At 38.4% G+C, this 25,442-nt stretch overlaps 1 protein-coding gene across 1 annotated transcript in view; it reads right to left on the bottom strand.

Moving 5' to 3' along the window:
* The window catches only part of LOC140237052 (uncharacterized), a 44,429-nt gene extending 19,320 nt beyond the window's left edge, over nucleotides 1-25,109 (bottom strand). Inside the window, exons 1-6 of the mRNA XM_072316992.1 lie at nucleotides 24,809-25,109; nucleotides 13,296-13,459; nucleotides 12,234-12,345; nucleotides 9,477-9,606; nucleotides 1,975-2,138; nucleotides 969-1,177 (exon numbers count right to left, since the gene is read on the bottom strand). Coding sequence (XP_072173093.1) covers nucleotides 969-1,177; nucleotides 1,975-2,138; nucleotides 9,477-9,606; nucleotides 12,234-12,345; nucleotides 13,296-13,459; nucleotides 24,809-24,896 — 867 coding nt within the window. The 5' untranslated portion in view covers nucleotides 24,897-25,109. The remainder of the gene's footprint in view (nucleotides 1-968; nucleotides 1,178-1,974; nucleotides 2,139-9,476; nucleotides 9,607-12,233; nucleotides 12,346-13,295; nucleotides 13,460-24,808) is intronic.
* Nucleotides 25,110-25,442: the final 333 nt, after the last annotated feature.

Below are 25,442 nucleotides of genomic sequence, written 5' to 3'. Positions count from 1 at the left end.
CATAATCTATATTTACTGCTGATATAACCACAGCAATAATAGTGCTACTAACTATTACTACTAATAATAATCAGTTCTTAGAATGCATAATACCATAAGATAGTTGCTGTGCATGCACATATGGAAACAAAATCTTTCAAATATTTCTCTATTCACATATAATTAACAATTAACAAAGAGATGAGTTTTTAACAGAAATTTGAATTTATCAAAATCTGTACATCTTCTACAACTACGTGGCTAAAACAGATGATTAATTTTACCATAATCAATATCATATTAAGACCTATTAGAAATCATTATCTTCATGAGCATTCCTATCATGGTACTATTTTCAACACTTAATTCAAGCATACTTTGGCTGCTGGAAATCCAAGAACAATTTGGCAATTCTCTCACTCTTACAATACAAAGACCCTATGAAAAAAAACACAACGCTGCTTCCAGCATTCACAAGAAATAAGGTAGAGAATTGTGCAAAATCATTGTGAACTCCCAATGCTTAAGATAAATTCTCGGGGGGGGGGGGGGGGGGGGTCGAGTAATGTGGAGAAAGATAGATTTTGGAAGATGATCAGATTAAAGGTACTGTTTACCATTGGGAGCAGTAACCTAAAAAATGCTTGAGTTATCACATTCTAATCATATGTGTAGGTCAGTTGTATCACTAAGCATCCTACCATATAAAAATTTTAGAATAAAGACTAGAATATAAGGAGATATCACTATTTTACTCAATAAACCATAACTGTAGAATGTATTCTAGAAACAATTTTATTATAGCTATAGCTCACTTGCTCACATTTCGTATATTCAACAATACTTCACATTGAGTACAGTGATTAACATTTTTATATTGGTTGTTTCCATCCCTAACTCACATTATAGAACTGTTTTGAGGCACTAAAGCTGGGTCTTTGTTCCATCTGAAAATAGTATTACATTTAAGTACATCATGAATATAAAACAATAGACACAGAGTCAAATGAAAAGTGGTGCAAACTTACAAAACATGCATTGCTCCAGCCACCGTCCTGTGAGGCAGCCTTGTATCTCACGCGGTACTGAATATTGTATGTGTAGTATATATTCCAATCGGAGGGAAGCTCCCACTCGGCACGAAGAGAGGTGGGTCCCTCCGCACTCAGTCTCAGATCAGTTGGCTCGTTGGGAACCGCTGCGATAATAATGATGATAATAATAATAATAATGTTAATAATAATAATAACAATGACAACAAAAGTAATAATCTATGTGTGGCGGGGGTATAATAAGAGGTTTCTCATTATCTCACTTAAGAATGTTCAAAGCATGAATCCCCACCTCAACCAGTACTGTACAGTCCCTTTAACAGTCTGCTCTTTCAGAATCTGCACTTAACTAAAAATCCATGTCTGGCGACTTTTTGTTGGTTTTGTGATGCAGGGTCACATATTTTCTACATTGTCATTAGTCAGTCAAAAAGATTAGTTGAGAAAAAAACTCTAGACAATTCTCTATCAAAGTACAAAATCTTACAACAGCAGCAACTGGAAAGGAGGCGTTGATTTTCTTTTTCCATTTCAGATTGAGAGAGATGACACAAGTTCTTTGATGGAAATATATTCAGGCAGTTCAGGCTTGAAAGTGAGCACTAAATCGAAGAGAACTGATTAGCATCATGTGATGCTGGGATCAAAGAGCAATGGACTTTGCATGCACAGGGATCTCCTTAATACAATCAAAACCAATGCTGGTCCAAAAGAAGCGAGCATCATTTCAAAAAGATTATGAGCAGTTTGTGCAGAGTTTGGACTCTCAATTAATAATCATTTCATACGGGAGAATAACCTGTAGACTTTACATAGTGCCTGCAACAACAAAAAAGAAGATTCACAACAATAATCAAACTGCTTCACATGCAAAGTGGCAGAAATGAGCTGGAGTTGGTAGAGATGAATGTCTGGATTAAAGGAATGCACACCATGCACGTACTTTCCGTGTCTGGATTGAAGTACAATGTATCAGTCTGGACCTCTCCCAGAAGGTTGACAGACTTGATGTACACATACTGCGTACTCCCTGAGTGATCATTTCTGGTAAGTGTGCACTTGTTTGGTTCCGGGTCCTTGTTGGGACATTCCTCCCATGTGAAAACCCTGCAACCAATCAAAGGTCAAAGGTTATGTATTATATCTGCAATCAAGGCATGTCAAAACAATGGAAAATGGCGAAAAGCAAAATGCAAGATTGCAAAAGCGCCTGCTAAAGATTAATTAGGAGTTCATTACCTTGTGTTCTTTATCCATGATATTACAGTTACCATTCCTAGATACAGATTGTCATACCATGTATGTGTTGCGCGCATGCGCACGGTGCTTGGATATGAACATGGCAGTCCACAGCAGACGGTACAATAAATCACAGCAAGGTCTGTGAAACTACACCATAACTGAATCTCGTATTTGGGGAGCTTTATTTGAGTGAACCATCTCGCACAACATGGTGGCAGCGGTGGTGATTGTCATTTCGATGGCAAAGACAGAACTGTGATGATCTCGTGGATTTTTTTCGCATCGTGATCGGTGGTCACTGGCCCCTGGGATGGTGCAGCTTCAGACGCTCGCAAGAGCCATGCATTGTGCATGCATTACTACATGTATCCAGCCGACACTAGCGTACCGTCTACACTACGCGTTACAGTGAATGCACGATGCGTCGACCGTGTTACAGACTGTCGTAAGGCAAATCCACACGATCGATTCTACCAAACCGATGTCGTGATTATGCATTAATGCTGATAAATCCATAATTCTGAAGCATGTATGGACGCTTTGCAGTTTCATTAGAATTATGATGAGTTCGAATAGAACCCTAGTGGTAATTGGAAAAGTCAGTTTCTTGTGACTGGTCATGCACTGCCAGTGTTCATGTTATGACACATCATTCAACTCCAGTTGTCGTATGAAAGGTAATGTCTAGTGTTTGTCATCTCAATTCTCAAACATCAGACTCAGCATGCGGTGCTCTTGATGCTACGCTCGACTTATGTTGCGTCCAGCTCAGCTCACAGTCGACAGTCGGTCCGAAGACTCACGGTTGAATCGCATCACTTGTGTAGCACTCTGCATTGCATTGAAATGGCAAATAGAAGAGCCTGCACGTTCAGCATCAGTCCAAAGACTCCCAACGATGGTTGAATCGCGTCTCTTTGAGACCGTAGCACCCGTAGCACCTCAGTGTAGTAGAGCCCTTTGACGAAGGCTTCGTTTGAGGAAGGGGAGGGGATCTTTGTCCCTCACTCAAACATAAAGATGAAGCAAAACCTCCTGCTAGTGCCGGGGGATACAATTGCATTGCACAACAATATACCTTTCTAGTTAAGATGGAAGTCCCAGACAAAGATATTGAGCATTGATACATACATGTTCAAAGTTCATCAAAGCATGTTACATGTACATTGCCCCCCCCCCCCCCCCAAAAAAAAAAGAAAAAAGAAAAGACAAAGAAAATTTGACAGCATTTGAAGAATTAGAAAGGAAAAAAGAGCAGCTTGAGGAAAAGTTGAAATCAATACACAAAAAAATAAATGTAGTGACATATATCACAGAGATATGGTAATCTGGTGGTACATGTATCCTACCAAACAAGTTTAAGGCCCACACTAGAGTCCAGGCAGTCATGTACTCACCATTAAAGTCTACAATTTACTTATTTTGGACAAATTAGTGATGTTACTGCAAAATCTAAATATGTAAGTAGTGAACATAAATCATATATATGATGAATTTCAAATTCTATTTTTGCTTTTAGGAATTTATGCAGAACAGTCAACCCTAACCTAATCACACTTTTTTGGCTATTCTATATAATTATGGCAGGGGGATTAACTTAACCCCCCCCCCCCACATCTTGCCCATTGATAAAAAGTCAGCAAAAGTCATGGTCAAAAAATATGTGTGGTGGAGTGACAGCAAAAAATGTCTAGTGGTTGCTGATGGATTCACCCCCCCCCCTTCATTTTAAGACACAAAACACTCAAAGGTTATAAGTTTTAAGGACTTACATATTTACTAAAACTTTCAACATATTAACTCTTGAACAGATTATCATATTTGCTTAAACTTTCACTGTTTCGCTTTTCCCAAAGCACTAAAGAACGCACTCTAAATATCTTAATTACATTTTTCTTCATGCTTCCTTCTTTTCTTTTGTTTTCAGCATAGATGCAACACACTACACAGCAGAACAATTAAACACTGGCAAGATATGTCAATGACGCGCCGCCATCAAGGAGGGCCTGTAATTGTAAAATTAAAAGGATTGTCCATAACGAATCAGTGCATCTTGCGTTATTTGCACTGCGAGACATTTCAGCTGGAGAGGAGCTTCGATATGATTACAATGCACCTGGGCTTCATTTGAGGACAAAAAAAAAAAAACCGGAAAGAGCCAGACAGCTGCAATGACTCAGAATGTCCAGACAATTCTCAGTCTGCACCAGGAGATTCCACGTGTAAATATTCTGACAATGCATCTGACCGTACAATAGAGCCTGACCATGCATCTGACCATACATTACAGCCTGACCATTCATCTGACCATACATTAGGGCCTGACCATTCATCTGACCATACAGTAGAGTCTCACCATGCATCTGACCATACATTACAGCCTGACCATGCATCTGACCATACATTAGAGTCTCACCATGCATCTGACCGTACATTAGAGTCTCACCATTCATCTGACTGTACATTAGAACCTGACCATGCATCTGACCATACATTAGAGTGTGACCATACATTAGAGTCTCACCATGCATCTGACCATACATTAGAGCCTGACCATGCATCTGACCATACATTAGAGCCTGACCATGCATCTGACCATACATTAGAGCATGACCATACATTAGAGCCTGACCATGCATCTGACCATACATTAGAGCCTGACCATGCATCTGACCATACATTACAGCCTGACCATTCATCTGACCATACATTAGGGCCTGACCATGCATCTGACCATACAGTACAGCCTGACCATGCATCTGACCATACATTACAGCCCGACCATGCATCTGACCATACATTAGTCTCACCATGCATCTAACTGTACATTAGAGTCTCACCATTCATCTGACCGTACATTAGAACCTGACCATGCATCTGACCATACATTAGAGTGTGACCATACATTAGAGTCTCACCATGCATCTGACCATACATTAGAGCCTGACCATGCATCTGACCATACAGTAGAGCCTGACCATGCATCTGACCATACATTAGAGCCTGACCATGCATCTGACCATTAGAGTCTGACCATGCATCTCACCACACATTAGAGTCTGACCATACATCTGATAATGAAAGTACTCATGATGACCATGAATCAGATCCAGACTATAACGTTGAAGAGTCTGAATTCTCTGATGACGATTCTGATCAGTCTGATGTTATCCCAATGAAAAGACAGAGATTTGGAAGCTTACTTGCGGAAATATCCCAAGTCAGTTCTGAAGCATCCCATGTACCTCAATGTACCACTGCAAAGATCAGTGAACCACAGTGTACTAGTACCAACACAGAAAAGAGCTCACCTGCTGAAACATCCCAAGTTAGTTCTGAGACATCCAATGTCAGTTCTGAAGCATCACAAGTAATTTCTGAAGAACAGGTACCTCAGAGTACTACAAAAATCAAAGTACTTCAGAGCAACAACAAAGAAAAAAGAGTTGTGTCGTCACTCTGCACTCTCACCTACTTCGATCCCATGAAACACTCAACAATCCAGGTTGACGCTTCCACTCGTGGAATGAAAGCAGTACTCCTACAGGAAGGGAAGCCTGTAGCCTTTGCCAGCAAGGCACTCACAGACACAGAAAGGAGGTATGCCAACATCGAGCGAGAAATGCTTGCGGTCGTTTTGGGATGTACAAGATTTCACACATACGTCTATGGCTCGAAGTTCACAGTGGAATCGGACCACAAACCGCTGGAAAACATCCACCGCAAAAATCTGGCCAGTACGCCTCCAAGATTGCAGAGAATGCTTCTTCGCCTCCAACCATATGACTTCAATCTGGTATACAGACCAGGATCAGAAGTGACTCTCGCAGATGGCTTGTCGCGACTCAATCCAGAGGAACAGCCAACCATCAAGTTTGATGAGACCATCCATGTGATCTCTGTCGCACCAGACAGGTTGAGACAGCTCCAGGAGGAAACGGAGAACTGTCCAGAACTGAGAACACTCAAGGAAGTGATTCATAAAGGTTGGCCAGAGACGGCAAAGAAGGTGCCAAAGGAAGTACGGCAGTACTGGTCAAGCAGAGATTCGCTGACTGTGAAAGATGGGATCATCTTGAAAGGCGAAAGGGTTGTCATACCAAAACCAGTACAGCAGAGATACTTCACAAGCTACATGAAGGACACCAGGGTGTAACAAAGACCCAGCTCAGGGCAAACAACTGCGTGTACTGGAAAGGAATTTCAAAAGACATTGAATGAATGATCAGCTCATGTCCTACGTGCAATGAATTTCACCATGCACAACCTAAAGAACCACTTCTCCAACATGAACTACCACACCGCCCTTGGGAATATGTTGGTACTGATCTCTTCAGCTGGAATGGATCGTCGTCGACTACTGGTCGAAGTTCCCCTTCAATTCAGAAGATGGGTGGTACATGTTCCAGCGCTAAAGTAATCAAGGCTATGACAGGAATCTTCAGCGAACATGGCATTCCAATGACAGTCATGAGTGACAATGGGCCACAGTTCGCTAGCCAGGAATTCAGATCACTCACAGAAGCCTGGGGATTTCAACACGTGACGTCCAGTCCGCACTACCCCCAAAGCAACGGTTTGGTTGAAAGAACCATTCAAACAGTGAAACTGACACTGATTAAGGTGAAGCAGACAGGACAAGATCCATACAGTGCAATGCTATGCTTATGCACAACTCCACTAGCAAGCAACTTGCCTTCGCCTGCCGAACTTCTGCAGAGCAGAAAAGTCAGGAGTGACTTGCCTATGATGGCAAGCAGCACATCACGTGATGAGGAAATCACAGACAAGCTTCAGAAGCGCCGAGAGAAACAGAAGGAAGAGTATGACGGAAAAGGTGTACACGCACTACCACCTTTAATGAAAGGCCAGAAAGTGACTACACTTGACTACAAGACTGGGACATGGACACCAGCAACGGTGATAGAGAAGTGCCCAGAACCAAGGTCATACAAGATCCAGACACCTAATGGGAGTGTCTTCCGCAGAAATAGGAGACATTTACGTAGCCTGACCCCACTACCAAAACAAGTCCGCTTCGAAGATGAGATGCCAAAAGATGGAAGTATCAGAACTTCACTACCACAACAGAACCACAGACATGATGAAAATGACAGACAGACGAAGCCCAAAACTATGCAACGTGATAGTGGTAGACACAGACATACCACACAAGATCTGGCAGAGTGTTAAACATACCAAAACGACTGATTGAGCAATACTAAGATTTAACAGTGGTCTTCCTTCCATATACCGTCAGACAAATTAATCACACAATGAAAGGTTCAATAGAAAAGTAGCCAACTTTCAATTATTGGTATATGCATGTAACCAGGTTGAATGTTGAGGAAGAATGTACCTGTATATACAGTGTATAGTGTTAGAAGAGTTGCAGTTGATACCTTCAAAATTTAACGATGACTTTTGAATGTCTATTTCAAAGACATTTTGTTTGTTGGAGTTGCGATAAACAAAAAAAAAAAAGAAGAAGAAAAAAAAAAAGGTGAATTTGCAGCTCATAGTGTTATGTGTTATATACATTGTCACCATGCCAGATGACAAGGTGTTCACAGAATAGATTTGTTCAATATGAACATGCAAAAACATTGAGTTACTTTGCAGTGTTAAACAGTTTAATGTCTGTTGACCAAAGTTAATGTAGGTTACACACATACTCTGTGTTCAAGAAGATGTGAGATAAAGAAAAACACAAACAGGTTCTTTACTGAACAAAGTAATTGAGGTTATTTGCAAAGTGACATTACAAACGGGCATATCGAGAATGCATGTGTCTGCAAAGTGTGCAGATTGTTAGAATGAGACATGTTCATTTAAATGGAAAAAACATACTTCTTGTTAGTTTGAAATAGGAAGTGGATCTGAGATATTGTTGCAGACAGATCAATAGTGACTAGACTGGTGTTAGCAAAAGACACGTATATTGCATTACTTTTCTTTGTAAAGAAAGGGGGATGTCATACCATGTATGTGTTGCGCGCATGCGCACAGTGCTTGGATATGAACATGGCGGTCCACAGCAGACGGTACAATAAATCACAGCAAGGTCCGTGAACCACACCACAACTGGATTTCGTATTTGGTGAGCCTTATTTGAGTGAACCATCTCGCACAACACAGATTATGGCTAAAACTGACAATTTTAACTGACGTACAATAAACTCTGACCTTCCATGTATCATTTCATTTCATTTTCATTTTATTTATTTCCAAATTCTCATTAAAATACACGTAACAAAGTGAAGATACTGTAACATTACATTAGGTGACAGTATACACTGTACATGTACGTGTACAAGAAGAAAAAAAAAAACACACAATGGAGAGAAAGAGAAAGAGAGTATCATGACTGTCATCTCAATGCAAATCGCTTGTCAATTTATTTCAACCCTGTCCACCAACATACATTGTCACCTGGTATTCCTAGCTGAAAATGATTGGAAACAGTCACCAATGAACAATTCCAGATGAGAAATTTGTGTAATAAATTCAATCATCATCAAAAGCATCATTTTCAACATGGTTACAGTATCTCCTGCGAAGAAGGCCCCCCCCCCCCCCCCCCCCCACCACCACCCCGTTTGTTGCCTGGGTTACTGCTAGCCTGCTAAATTAGCTCACATCTCTCTCTCTAAAAAAACCAAACAAACAAACAAAACAAAACCCCCAAAGCAACAAACAAAAAACAAACAAACAAACAAATAGATTAAACAAACTCTTGTATGTATATATATCGTCGCTGGGGCGATAAGACCTCGTATCTACAAAATGTCAAATGTTCAGGAGAGCCAAAAAACATGGCGACCAAAGCACTGTGGCGAATGGGATAGCCTTTCCTTTGACATGCCGTGGTGGCTTCATTTTTGGAGTAAGACAGTTGGGATTCGGACAGGACATCAGTTAACCCATTATTTGACCATTAATCAAAAAAACTCATTTTCACCAAAATTGCAGATACAAGGTCTTATCACCCCAGCGACGATATATATATATATATATATATACATATACATACATATACATACATATACATCTTTTTTTTTTTTGTGGGGGGGGGGCGGGGGGAGGGGAGGCCTTGGAACACAGATACCCTACCAACAAAAAAGGCTCATCTCCAAATATTGTGTATACATATGTTACATATTATATGTTACGGATGTACTTCTCAATTAGCCCACAACATACCCCGATTGGTACTTCCTGTACCAGAAGGTGTGGTCGGTTTCAATGCCAGTCTCCACTGGTACCCAGGTACAGTGGTAGTCAAGCATGTTGCTACTGGCACATGTTAGATCCCGAGCTTTCTTCGGTGCATCTGCATACAAAACATAGTTACGCATCACACAGTAAAAATGAGATACACAAATAACACTATTGTAATCAACATTGCAAAAATTGCAAATTATAAGCCAAAAGAAAACTCCACAAAATATCATCTATTTCATGCAAGGGTACGCATTTCCTGGACTTGTTACTGACACTCGTGACCACTTGTACGTTTTCTTTGAAATTGTTACAAATATGTGCTGTAAATGTATTGTATATGATTTTTCCTGTTTATTCAATGGAAATGGAAATAAAAATTGAAATTGAAAAAATTGAAAATTGAAATATTGGTAATCTCATTCCCCTCTAAGAGAGGTAAGTCTAGTACTCTTTCATTATGCCAGAAAAGTGAAAATTTGTTGACTTTTCTTCATATTTTCTTTCTATTGTAGTTCATTCAACAAAATTTTTAGGTATTTATATTGATAGTAATCTTTCTTGGAAGGTTCATGTTCATTATTTATGTAAGTTGTTGTGTAAAAACGTTGGAGTTATTCACAAATTGAAGTACCTCTTCCCCAAGCCAATATTGCATTCCCTCTATTCAACTCTATTATTACCTTACTTAAATTACGGAATATTGGCCTGGGGTAATTGCTCTAAGACTAAAATCGATTCGTTATTTTTTATTCAGAAAAAGGCCTTGCGGATTATAAATCGTGCACATTTTTTGGATCATACAGATGAATTGTTTGTTTCCAGTAAATTACTAAAAGTTTCTGATTTGTATTTATATCACGTTGGAATTTTTATGTATAAGTTGAGCATTGGCGATCTTCCTAGTTTATTTTCCTCAATGTTTGTTAAAAACAGTGAAATTCATAATTACCCTACAAGACAAAGTGGATCATATCACTTTTCTCCCGTTCGTACAGTTCTAGCCCTTAAGACAATTACTTCTACCGGTCCTTCTTTCTGGAATGAGTTAGATTCTGTTCGGCTGCAATCAAGTTCTCTAAGTTCCTTTAAGCAAAATCTAAAAGCCAATTTTTTAAAATCTTATGTATAGATACTTGCTGTGACCATTTTGATATATCTGTTCTTATTCTCAATGATGCCTCGCTCGGGTGTCTTCATATGACTTCATTTGACCACATTTCTTTGACCAATAGTGCAATTTTATGGAGCATTGAATCCCTGAGTTTTACCTTGACCATCATAAACTATTTTGTACATTCTGTAGAGTTTATTATTATCTCGACATACCGATTTTCGCTTGTGTTTCGTCATCTTTCGTAATTTAGCATGTTGTACTAAACGCTTATATTGTCTCTTTGGAACCTACATCCTACAAGCATTGCTTTTTAGTAAGTTCCTCATATTTACACATCATTTTATTACCTGTCCTTATACATTTGTGAAATTATGTCTAAAATTGAATGTTGTGTTATACATATTTTACTCCGAAATCAAATGGAATATGAAGCCTGAATATGGAATGTGGAATATGGAACTTGAATTTAAAAAAAAAAAAAAAATATGTAGTGTCATGATCTCTAGCAGTCTTTTGATCCAGTAGTCTTGTCACCAATACTTCAAAAATTCATAACTTTTGAATGGATTGTTTGATTTTCTTAAAACTTTCAGTGATGTGTTCTACTGATATTGCTGCAATCACTCAATCCACATGTATACTGGGGTAAATTCCTTTTAAAAATGCAGTCCTGAGGGGAAAAAGGCACATAGATACAACCTGTAAGGAAACTGTAAAATAGTGAGGTGGTCCTGAAAAGGACTGTTGGATTGGGGCAATTTGCAAAAAAAAAAATTCCCGCTGTATACATTTCTTGCTTTACAAAACATGAATTAATGGGCCTATTTAGTGGTGTCTGTCTTGAACCCTACAAGATAATTAAGATAAAGGACTGTAGACTGAGAAACGGTTTCAAGGTGAGACTACATGTCAAACCCCACAACTTCCTAAATAATTGATTAAGCAAACGAAAGTGATTTCCACTATTCCACGAAACAGGAAATCAAGTGTAGGTTCCAGAACAATGAATTAGAACATCTTCCCTACAACAGCCTCACTTATGATAACAGCTAGGAAAACAGATCTAGTATTTCAACACAGAATAGTGTTGGTACAAAGTCTGTGACAACTTGCATCTGAGCGAAAAAGATCAATTCATCCAGTATCTCATATGACAGAAAATAATGCAGCAAAGAGAACTCAGAGACACCAACACCCTATTGAACAGGAGATTCTCCCGCCTGGACCTCCAGCAACTGGAGACTCTGATCGCACACATAATGATAAGCAGGCTATCATGACCACAAAGCACGGAGTCCCTTGTAGCCAGGGTCCAGGGCCTGATGAAGAGCTCTGGAAGCTATAGCACTCTGCTGCTATAAAACTTAGCCATATTTTTAATATAATACGACAAAACTATAGTTCAGCAGGACAAAGCAAAATTTTGAGCAAAAGACTTACGTCATAAGCAAAAGACACACAGCTTGTGTGGGGGAAATTAAAACTCCAGCGGGAGACCAGAAGAGTTTGAGAAAATGATTTCAGAGCAGTAGATCTCCTAACAGAGAGATGGAATATCTGAGTAAAACAGCTAGTTAAAAAAAAAGAGAAGAAAGAATACATCATACTAGAATAATACTTACATCCAATCTGAATATAGGTACCAAGAAAATCTGACTGCATATCTCCCTGTATAGCACAAAAGTATGTGGCCGTATCAGCGAGGGAGACATTGCGCAAGGTAATCCTGGATTTCTGCAGTAGAGACACAAAGCAAGAAATGAACATATTTATTTCACTGAGAACATGATCTGCCACTCCCTCCCCCTTTCACTATTTAAATATGTACCTATCATAATTTACTGCTTTCATGCTGGTGTCTGTGTGGATATCCCAATGTCATGACCTCCCCCAATCTCTTTGAGAATCATCAGATGTGTGAAGTAAATCTTCAAGGGTACCACTGCCCAGCAAAGACATTGTTTCCATTTGTTATTTGATGGACACACCCACTCATGAACACATCACACCTACATGTATTATCACCTCTGAAATTCTTCCAAACTCCACAACATGACAACAGTGGTGCAGTCTTTGCTAGGTTGATGCTTTTAACCAATAATTCATTCGAAAAGTGGATGTCACAAAATATAAACTCTCAAGGTCACTCAAGTGTTGATTCACTTGGAAATCAGGAAATCAAACAAACAAAATTCTTTTGATCTTCAAAAAAAAAGTCATTCTAGTGCATGACTACACTAGTCCACACAGCAATAACAAGAAACTGATTTTGAAAATCAAAATCTTAGGAAACTTGGGAAAACATTTACTTTTATCATTATCATTCTCCTTCCTGAACTATTTCGCTGCTCAAACATACATACATATATTTTTTAATTTTACAGGCTATATTTATGACTGAACATATGACATGGATAAGATTGTTTGTGATGATGTAAAAAGAGATGATGTTGGTTTCTCTCCAGTCTGCAATGAATGGAGAAGAGAGACAATCTGGACCAACAACCCTTAAAAATGCAGCATTCCATCTCTTGTTCTGATTACAGATCACAAATGTTGTTTTGATTACAGACTAAACCAAGTATTAAACTCACAGACCAATAGAACAGAAAATTCTGAGCCGATAAGATGCTGGCATAAATGCTAACATTTACAGGGGGAATGTTAAGGGTGTCCTCTCTTACCACATTAGTGACCACCTGGTAGCTTTGAGGTGGGATGAGGTTCTCTCCCTTGTACCACTCAATGTCCTGGGCAGTTACGGGAGGGAGGCTGCCCACATCCAGGGTGCATGTCACCTCCACATTGGTCCCCACTTCGTATGTGCCGTTCAAGGGAAATATTTCTCCTGGTTATGCAAAGGAGAAACAGAAATAAAACAAGGAAAAGTAGAAATTACGCATTGCGTAATATATGTCCCCGCCGGAAGTAGCATTTTGTAACAAAATGTGCAATATAGGTAAAAAATCAAGGTCAAAGGTCAAAGAAGTCAAAGGTCAAAATTCTTTGTAGAAGTTTTGAAGCCCTCACCTAGTGCCATCACATAAAGCAAAAGGAATCGAAATTGGGTTAGAAATGGCGAAGGAGTAGCATTTTGTAGCCAATGTACAATATAGGTCAAAAATCAAGGTCAAAGGTCAAAGAAGTCAAAGGTCATAATTCTGTGTACAAGTTTTGAAGCCCTCACCTAGTGCCATCACATACAGCAAACGGAATCGAAATCGGGTTAGAAATGGCAAAGGAGTAGCATTTTGAAGCAAAATGTACAATATAGGTCAAAGGTCAAGGTCAAAGGTCACAACTGAAATTCTGTGTAGAAGTTTTAAAGCTCCCATGTAGTGCTATCATATAAAGCAAACAGAATCAAAATTGGCTCATAAATGACAGAGAAGTAGCAAATTGAACATTTTGATCACACACGGACGCACGGACGGACGGACGCACGGACACACACACGTACGGAGCCCGTTTCATAGTCCCCTGCTCGAACTCGTTCGGCGGGGACAAAAAGAAGTGGATTGAGTTAAACAGGTGGCACTGCTTTATATAATTAGTACAAATTTTGATAGGTGGAAAAAAAAGGTTGATCTGAGGAGAGTCTAGGTACTGCATGACATTTGTTTGAGGAGGAGATTATACCACAGAGTAATACATACCCTTTCAATAACTCTCCAGCTCGGGCCAAGCCCAAGCTTAGTCGTAGCGTGGCTCTGTTATTATAGCTGAGTCACGTTCAGTAACTATAATAGTTACTGAATGCAATTTTTACTGCTTGGTGTCGGCCAATTTAGCTCGGGCTAGGAGCTGGTAAAAAATGCATCACATTTCCAGCAGTGTCTGCAGGCAGGGTTCATCACTAGTGCTGATCTGGTCCCCATTTCATCAAAGATGTTAGGATAGCAACTCTTGCTGGAATGGCAACTTCCAATAGCAACAGCCAATCAGGAAGCTGGATTCTAGTCGTTACCATGGCAATTGTCATTCCAGTAAGAGTTGCCATTGTGTCAACTCTTTATGAAATGGGGCCCTGTTGGCCAGGGACCACTAAGAATTTATGTTGAGTCACCAAACGTCTTATATGGTTAACTTTTAGTGGCCCAATTGGGCATCTCCGATTCATTAAAATCACTGATACCAGTATATTAGGCCTGAGTTTATGACTATGATTCAAAATGAAATGAGACAATATAGACAATAATGTAGTTGTAATATGGAGACCTATACACACACAACAAAGAGACAAAAAGGATTTCTATGATTTTCTTTTCATTTCTTTTCTTTTGGGCCATTTTATTTCTTTTTTGAGTGGCTAAAATGTTAAAGATAATAAAAAGTTTTGGTACCTCAAAAGTTTCCCTGAATTTCCTTGTCTTGGTTTGTGTTTCACGTTAAAGTACGTTGTCTGTGAGAATTACTCGCCCCAAAGTGCTCTCACGTCTTAGTAATCATGCAATAATGGTTTCGTACCAGAGCCGTCGCCGTACAGCGTCGATAAATATTGTACGAAACCACTGACTGCGACCAGCAGTGTGCAGCCCATTGTACGCATAGCTAACTGCGACCAGCAGCCCCATACGCATAGCATAATGGGGCTTCGCATTGTAACATTCAGGATCATGACAGAATTAGTATCGCGGGTAAATGTCAATCTAAAATCCCAAAATTTCTTCGATTTGAAGACTTACCAATTAAGTTGAAGTATTGAAAACAGGCTTCGAACAACGTTTGGTTCTGCCAATAGTCCCTTTCTTTTCGTATTGATGACTGAATGTGACTCGGTCGAGAGGACCTTGGGAGTGCTACATACACCATGGACCGATGCATACACTGACTACTACGGCCAGCGCATGCGCACACAAACATCTTATCCGTTGATATGGGATTTGAAATTTGCGCGCATGTGATGTGTTCGCATGCACTGGCTGTAGTATTCAGTGTACATGGTGTATGTAGCTCTCCCGAGGTCCTCTCGGCCGAGTCACATTCAGTCATCAATTCGAACAGAAAGGGACTATAGGCAGAACCAAACGTTGCCCGAAGCCTGTTTTCAATACTTCACCTTTATAATTGGTAAGTCTTCAAATTGAGGAATTTTTGGGATTTTAAGTTAACATTTATCCCGCGATACTAAATCTGTCATGATCCTGAATGCTACAATGCGAAGCCCGATTACGCTATGCGTATGGGACTGCTGGTCGCAGTTAATTGCATGATTACTAAGACATGAGAGCACTTTGGGGCGAGTACGTCTCACAGTGTTACTTATATGAAAGGTACTTTAACCTGAAACACAAACTAAGACAAGGAAATTTTTGAGGTACCAAAACTTTGTATTATCTTTAAATTTGAAAATTTTTGAAGCCTGGGGAAACCAGAAAACATAGTTAGTGTGAAGCCCTGAAAGCAGCTGGCAAACTTACAGTAGAAGACACTGCCATGTGCAGACTACCAAATCATTAAATTCCATTGAAAATGTAATCCTTGGAACAATTTCCAAGACTTTCACCTTCACCTGGATTGATCTTTGATCCTCCTTGCACCTAAATCATTTTCCCTACATTCATTTTTGTTTATCTGACTACATCACGTTCCCACAGGATCTGACAGCTGAAGTACTAGCTGGAAAATGACATCGTGACCGAATTTCACAAAAATTAGCCCATGACATTTAAAGGGATGGTACAGTATTGGTGGAGATGAGAATTGGGCTTTTACCTTTTTGCGAGATACCAAGTAAACACTTATGATGTAGTACTGAGCATACCATTTTAAGAGGAATTCAAAGTTTAGTTGATGAAAATCGGGTTTGGAATGACTGAAACACCCAAAAACAAAGTAAAACAAAGCGATCGTAACAAAGTGTGGGTCCCACACTTTATTAGAATCAGTCTATTTTGAATATCTCGGCCATTTCAAAACCAATTTTCATCAAATAAACATTGAATTCCTCATAGAAATACATGCTCTTTCATATTTCATAAGAGGTTTCTCATTGTCTCACCAAAAAATGTTAGAAACATGAAATTAAGTCTCAACCAAAACTATATGATCCCTTTAATCTTCCATCCTCGCTATGTCACTCACTTCACTGGCATTCCTCTTTTCTTTGGCTCAGATTTTCTCTCATCTTTCATTCATTTCATTCTATTTCATTTCAAACAAAAGTATAAAGTACAATATGCATAAAATATATAAGTGAAATCAATGCAGTTCATTTTTTACAACAAAACATAGTTTAAAGGCATTATTTACCATTTGCAGATGAAATAAAAAAACCAAGCTTTAGTGCTTCAAGATAGTTCTAAAATGTGAGTTACGGATGGAAACAACCAATTAGTACAATCAATGTTAAGTATTGGTAAATATACAAAATGTGAACAGTAGATATAATAAAATTGTTACTAGACTAAACCATCTACAGTTATGGTTTAGTGAGAAAAACAGTGTTATTTCCTTATATTTTAGGCTTTATTGCAAACTTTTTATATGGTAGTATGTTTTGTGATACAACTGACGAACACTTGTCTATTACATGGGATAACTCGAACATTTTTTAAAATCACTGCTCCCAAAGGTAAACAGTATCTTTAAGGAAATGCATAGGCAAACTGTTCCTGAATCATATCAAGAAAAAGTTGTCAGAAATGGAGGGAACTGCTGAAAAGCCTAGCTTGTAGAAAGCAGTCTCCTCATGAGCAGTAATCAATAGTAATTGCATCAACAAAACAGAACCACTGCACACAAATCACAGATGATGCTACTAACGTTTTTCATGCACGTCATACTTTTCTGAGACATAACTTCAGGATGCATATAATGCGTGTTGACATCTGAACTTTCTCTTCCTTTCTATAATGCTGGGAAAATAGCTCCAGCATGGATTCAGGAGCTTAATTGTGGAGACCCAATGGTGAGTCACAACATTGCATTAAAACACTCTTAATAAAGAAAGGTATAGTGTTGGTTGAGATGAGGATTCAGCTTTGAACTTTTTGCATGATACATACAAATCACTTTATCAAATGTTAAAGAGCATACAGCTCTTAGAGGAATTCAAGTTTATTTGATGAAAATCAATTCTGAAATGGCTGATATGTCCAAAGACAAAGTAAAACAAAACAATCCTAATTGAAGATGGGCCTTTGCACTGTTTTTGATATCTCAGCCATTTAAAACCAATTTTCAACAAATAAACCTTGAATTCCTCTTAGAATTATATGCTCTTTCATATTTCATGAGAGGTTTCTCATTAAATGAAAGCAAAATATTATTCAAAGTGGTGAAGGTTCAGGTGTGAGTTTTTTCAATTTGTCTCCCTCTACAAATGATATTTGTTAAGATCGCAACTGCTGATCTATAAATTAACAAACATGTCAGAAAAAAGGAACCAGTGGGACCCCAACCTGTCATCTACTGCCATCTAGATGACAGGTTAGAGTCCCACTGGTTCCTTTTTTTCTGACTTAGCAAATTTCATTTGTAGGGGGAGACAAATTGAAGAAACTCATACCTGAGGTTTCTCATTATCTCAAAAAGTCATCATAAAAAGGGTTGGAAACCTGAAGCCCCATCTCAACCACAACAACAACATCCCTTAAACTTGAGCTAATATCACATGAAATTGATGCATACACTACACAAGGCAAAAATTATAATGATTTCTTTTTCTTTTAATAATCAAGATAGATAATTTTGACATTTTAGCTGAAGGATAGAGATGAATAAAAGTAGCCTGAAATAGCAGGGATGAAAGACAAAAGATCACTATAATTACACTAAAGAATGCCATTTCTGGCTTCACCTTCCATTAGGTTTAATTGTACGCAGTCATTTGAAGTAATGGCTATTAGATGTGAATTAATTGAGAAGTGTTTCTTTTTTTTTGAAAAGAAACCGAAACTGACAGGTCAATATTGGGTCAGTGGTACTTCTGCCAGGATAAACATGTCTGGGCTGACTGCAAATATGCAAAAAGTGTAGATCTAGTAAAAAAAAAAAAAAAAAAAAAAAAAACAATCTCATTCACTGCATGTGGTCAAACGCTTCAAGGGCCCTCTAGAGACACTTAATTCACACTTTGAGATGTGCACTTAGCGATAAATATATTAATTTGTCATGATTTCAAGTTGTTGTTTTTTTTTGTGCTAAGATTACAAGTGGTAGACCACATTATGACAAGATATTTCAAGGACATGGGAGTCTCATACCCCTTTCATAAACTCAATTATGCGGATAATATCCGCATAATTTGGTCGTGAAATCGGAGCGGGGCAAGAATTATCCGCTTTTTTTCGACGCTTCTATTATCCGCATAATAGCAGCATCGGGACCAGATTTGGAGTTTGTGAACGCAAATCCAAAGTTATGCGGATAATTGCCGGGGTGCGGTCACAGGAGGGACGTGTGCAGTCATCATGACGATTATCCACCTTTTTCAGGACAAGCGCTCGTAAAAAAAAGTGCAGATAATTTTCAGAGTTTTTGAACGCATTTTTTATTGAAAAGTCCGCATAATTCTTAGGCGGATAATTGGAGGATGAGTTTATGAAAAGGGTATCAGTCTAAATTATGGCCTCACATGTATCAACCGACTCGTTATCAACTTTATTTTTTTTTTTCTTTCCAACTAAAGAACCTATTGATTGCAATAAGTCCAATTTGGTGCCTCTTTCTTCATATGGACTTGAACCTGTTACTGGTATATTCATAAAAACATTTGGGATAATGAAACAAATCATAGTCTATATTACATTAATGATTAAAAGAATACAATTATTTCTAATTTACAATATAAAAAATTGAAATGATGGGGAAACAACCTTACAGCATACTTATTTAAGATTTGAATAATATATACCAACACTGGGGAGAAATCTTTACATCCAAAGGAAGATCATTGTACTACTTGGCATAATATCTATATTTAAATGGTCTTTTCAAATATTCAGTTCTTGGTTCAGGTACCTAGGTAATCTTAATCTGAGTGAGTGAGTGAAATGATTGCAGGACATGACACTCCTGGCTATTGCATGATGACCTTCGTCATCCAATTTTTATCAAAATCCTTGTTAGTCTTAGTTATTTCCATCATTCCTATCAAATGCTATGACCAGTAGATATTCCTATTTGAAGCTGTGATGCTGATAAATTAGCATTTAGCTAGTTTGGTGTAATGGTATACTTTGAAATAAACTTGTCAGGCCAATCTTTTGACTTGGGAAGTACTTGTGGAATTATTCTAATTCTATCATTTCAGGAGAGAAGTAAAGAAATAATATAAAATTCCCATTTCTGAGAAATTGTAACCTCTTTCAACGGATCTTACTTGGCAGATCCTTGTCATATGATCGTTTGAAACCAATCTCACTGCAATTCTAATCACGGCACTGTGTAGGGTGCAAAATAGGGCAATCTGACTGCAGCCTGCCATCGACTGGGATGTCGCCAATTTCTCACGCAGTCACTGAAAGCGTTTTTCAGACACACCAAGTTATCGTATCAAATATTCATCAATGGATATTTGATAAACTGATACGAGAGCATTCAGACACAACATCCAGATACCCATACAATAATCGTGTAGCTTCATATGGCATTGGACCTGGTACACTCTCATGTTTCCTGACAAGCTCATGAATATGTACAAGTCTCTCCACCACACGGGTAATGGCAAAAGTGCGAAATATTCACCCGTTGAGGACGGGTCCCGAGTATACTCAGGCAGATGTCTGAGTGCATGTTGTAGCAAAATCAAACCATCCTCAACAGGTTAACCAAAAAGGTTCGCTGGAAGTACTCAGTCTGAGCGCTTACCAGATCATGGGTGCTACATGATATCTTACATTTGATCTATTAAAAAAAAATAACAAATTTAAAAAAAGTCAATATCGCAGCAATTCACAACAGCCATACAGGTGTCTTAGTAGAGCTTTCCAATATAATGCAAACAAATTTCAAGTAGCAGAAGATAAATTTTGAGTATGGCAAGGAAATTCCAAGTGGTGGAAGATGAATTGTGAGTCCTTGCTGAATACCATATTTGAGCTTTAATTCTATCTGCAAGGGAAATATTTTTCAATTCGTTTCCAAACATAGCAGGAAATATTGCCTTTATCATTTGACTTCCATGGTGGAAGCAAACCCAGAAATAAAGTTTCCTAACTTCATATAACTTTGATCACTGACATTATGTATTTATTCATTTCTATTCTCCTTACCAGAAAACATACCATCGAACATCCTGCGGCTAAAGTTATAGTTTATATCAAATTGAAGGAATGGTATGGTATTGGTTGAGATGCGGAATCAGCTGTTAACTTTTTGCAAGATACTTAGAAACCACTTCATGAAATGTTAAACAGCATATCATTCTAAGATGGGATTCATTGTTTACTTGATGAAAATTGGATTTGAAATGGCTGAGATATCCAAAAACAAAGTAAAACAAAGGGGTCCTTAAAAGGTGAGTCCTACCTTTTATTAGGACTTCTTTGTTTTTGGAACCAATGTTCATCAAATAAACTATGAATTGCTCTTAGAATTATATGCTCTTTCATATTTCATGAGAGGTTTCTCATTTTCACACTGAAAAGATGGAAATCTGAAGCTCTTTCTCAACCAAAAGCATACCATCCCTTTAATTTGTAATAAAGATCTGGAGCAGATGGATTGATGGGAAAAAAATGACACCTTAGTTGACTATTGACTATTTGAATTGTTTGTCTGCTCTCAAGTATGACTGGCAACTGGAAAATAGATAGCAGCAATTCGGGGAGTAAAAAAAGCAGGTGTTATAAATTTGAAACTTTGGGATGAGCAAATGAGCCCAAACTAAAAGTTTCTTATCTCATCAAATAAGTAATGCCAAGCCATATACAATCACTTTGACATGCTTTTTCGGTAGTTTCTTACAGTTATGACAAAATTATCATATGCCACATAAACAAAGAAAGCATACAAGTAAGTACAACCTAAAAAAGTGAAGTAATAATTCCCCTTCCCCCCCCCCCCCAAAAAAAAAGGACATTCTTTTTTCAGAGCTTTATCAAATGTTATCTGAAATAATTGCCTACTGCATTCCTATGCAAAGCCTATGGGGGTTTCTCAATAAGGAAGTGGGTTTCAATTATGGGCACTGTCACTGCTCTCTGAAAAAGCCATTAATTTTTTGACTATTCCAGTTTTCCATCAGAAGTTGCTAGGCAACAACCAGTATAAGTGTGAGCGAAGAAAACCAGAAATGAAGAATCCTCCTCAAGAGTGAAGTTTTTTTTTTTTTTTTTTTTTTTAACTTTGCCCATGTGAATGCTCTATTCCAGGTTCACCCGTTTTAGGCTGCGATTATCTAACTTGAGAGAGAGAATGACGTTTCGAAACTGTTTGGAATGGTGTTTGCAAACATGGTTTGAAACGCGATTCTCAGAAGGCAGTGTTTATTTAACCATCACACAATCGCGATTCAAGTGTTGTCACTGCGCAGCTGCTTTGTGCCATTCGACCCGGGAAGTAAGGGTCAACTGTGTACCACCAAACACACCTCATTATTCACGCAAATAATGGGTACAAAAACACAACTGGAAACAGCTGGGAGTTGACCTTGAGATATAAATGCATTTCAAAATGGCACTGCATTTATCTACTCACAGAAACACAATCGTGGTCTCAAACATGTTTCAAAATGCCCTTCATACAGCGTTTCAAATCGGCATTTCTAAATGCATTTGAAAACACGGTTGCGTTTATGGCTGCGTTCATGCGAATTTCGTAGCCAGAATCACAAACATGAATCATGATTCAAAACGGAATTTCAAATCACGGTCTCAGCGGAAGAGCGTTCATGCGGGCTTTCGCAACGCTGATTCTGGCTCAGCTCATCCTTTGCCATTGTGCAGCGCACTGCGCAGTTTGACCTTGTCTACCACGTCTCTGCAACTCGAGCCAGACCCCATTATTCCAACTGTACAGGCCTTTACGTTTTTATTTCGGTGAATACTTTCCGATAAGCTGTGGCATTCAGGCTCTGCCCACAGATCGAGGAACAGATCGAGGAATAATCCTAAAGCTCCAATTGTTTCCCTTGGTAGACACAGTGCTGCAGCCATTACTTTTATCAACTCAATCGGAGAGTAATTACATGTATTATCATATTAAACAGTTAACATTAGATACTAGCATAGAATCCGTGTTTGGCGTTGATGTAAACAAACAAGTGCAAGTATGGTACCAAAACACACGATTCATAAGACGTACTCAAGCGCGCGCACAGAACTAGAAGCTGTGTGTGGGATACCCCATGAGACACGCATGCGCACGGCGCACAATGACGTCATAGAATCATGATTGAAATCACGGTTGCGTTCATGCGGTTTCTGCAATCGTGATTCTGGCAGAATCATGATTCAAAACGCCCTTTTTTCCGCATTTCAGATCGGCGTTTTGAAACGCGTTTAAATGGAAAAATCGCATGAACGCAACGCAACTAAACACGTTTAGCGACTAAACGTGTTTAGAAACACGATTCTAGTTTCGCATGAACGCAGCCTATATCTAACCACCTAAAATGCTTTAAACACATTTACGATCGTGATTCTGCCTCAGATAATTTTTAGAAAAACGCAGCCTTATTTCACATTTTTTGTCACCTGACATGATAGTAATCTCCTGCCTGTCAACTATACACTCAAAGACACAGGTAAATTTTGCATAGAGGCAAGTTTTCCATGCACCCTACTTACTAAAAGAAACCACGAAATAAATTTTCACCGGCATGTGCACTTCCTGCTAAAACGCAAGAAAGTTTTTGATTCTTCAGGCAGTTTGAATGGTACATCAACAAAGTAATTTCTATCCCATTGTGGCTCTTGTTTTGATATGTTTTGTGTTGTATTGTTTTCAAAGTAAATGCCTCTATTGTTTACCATTGGGAGCTGTGATATAAAAATATTCAAGCAATCACATTTGATGCATATGTGTAGGTCAGATGTACTACAAAACATCCTACCATATAAAATTTTCACAATAAGGCCTATTTATTAAAATATACGGACATGTCACCATTTTTCTTAATAAACCATAACTGTAGATGGTACATTCTAAAAACAATTTTGTTACTATATTCAATTTTACAACTATATTATTCACATTTTGCATATATCTAACAATACATTGATTATACTGTTTTACATTTTCACACTGTTTTTTCTTTCTATCTCTAACTCACATTTCAGAACCATTTTGAAGCACTATGACTGACTCTGTGTTTAATCTGCAAATGGGAAATAATATCTTTAAAGGCATTATTTACCATTTGCAGATGAAACAAAAACCCAGCTTTAATGCTTCAAAATAGTTCTAAGATGTGACTTAGTGATAGAAACAACCAATGTAAAATTTTGAATCAGTATAATCAATGTCAAAGGGATCATATAGTTTTGGTTGAGACCTAATTTCAGGTTTCTATCATTTTTTGGTGAGATAATGAGAAACCTCTTGTGAAATATGAAAGAGCATGTAATTCCATAAGGAATTCAATGTTAATTTGATGAAAATTGGTTTTGAAATGGCTGAGATATAAAAAACAGAGTGATTCTAATAAAGTATGGGACCCACATTTTACTACGATCGTTTTGTTTTACTTTGTTTTTGAATGTTTCAGTCATTCCAAACCCAATTTTCATCAAATAAACTTTGAATTCCTCTTAAAATGGTATGCTCTGTATTATTTCAAAAGTGTTTTCTTGGTATCTGGCAAAAAGTTAAAAGTTCAATTCTCATCTCCACCAATACTGTACCATCCCTTTAAATATTGTTAAATATTCAAAATGTGAATAATAGTTTAATACAATAAAAATGTTTATAGACTAAACTGTCTACAGTTATGGTTTATTTGGAAAAAGAGTAATATATCTCCTTATACTTTAGGCTTTATTTCAACATTTTTATATGGTAGGATGTTTTGTGATGCAACTGACCATCACATATGCATCAAATACATTTTAACTCAAACATATGCATCACATACATTTGTATAACTCAAACATTTTTTAAATCACTGCTTCCAATAGTAAACAATACTTTAAAATTTTTAGGGTGTTTTTTTTTTTAATCCCTAATTCACATTTTAGAACTATTTTGAAGTACTATAGCTGAGTTTTTGTTTCATCTGCAAATGTTAAATTTAATGTTGTTACGATCTTACCTTCAATTCCAGCCACCAGCTGGATAGAGGTCATTGAAATGAGTAGCAGGATCATCCCTAGGCCAGGAACTACACCAGTCTCACCCATTCTGCCTGAGATTTTTTAGGGAAACATCCAGTGGACCAGTTCTGCTCCAGGAGATAGCACCCAGCTGCACAAAGTTGCACAAGGCTCCGCCCACTTCAAATCGACTCCTCTTCCGATTGCCAAGCTCTTTGCCAACTCCAACAACCAAAAATGAATATGAATTGCATGCGCACATGAAAGCCTGCATGTGTATGTGTATGTGTGTATTTTGTATGTGTGCACCCGGTGCGTGCGTGTGTGTGTGTGTGTGTGTGTGTGTGTGTGTGTGCATGAGCCAGCCAGCGAAGTGTATGGGCGTGTGCAGGTGTCCTGTGTTTGTGTGTGCTCCACCTCCCCTCACTCTCCAGGTTATCCCTGGCAGCTCTCAAGCTAAACACACTCAGCTGAATGGAGACCAGGAGGATTCCTGGCAGCAAGCCAATGTCCAAGAATCCACTTCCTGATAGCAGATGGATTTCCAGCGACCCAGAGGTCACTCTTGTGCTCACTTCCCCTCACAGCTCCTGAAAAATTAGAAAGTAAGAATTGGGGAGTAAAAGAGCAGAT

Source organism: Diadema setosum, chromosome 13 (assembly GCF_964275005.1).
Source record: "Diadema setosum chromosome 13, eeDiaSeto1, whole genome shotgun sequence".
Lineage (NCBI taxonomy): Eukaryota > Metazoa > Echinodermata > Echinoidea > Diadematoida > Diadematidae > Diadema > Diadema setosum.
Note: the sequence above shows the minus strand (reverse complement) of the source record. Positions and strands in the feature narration are given on the sequence as shown.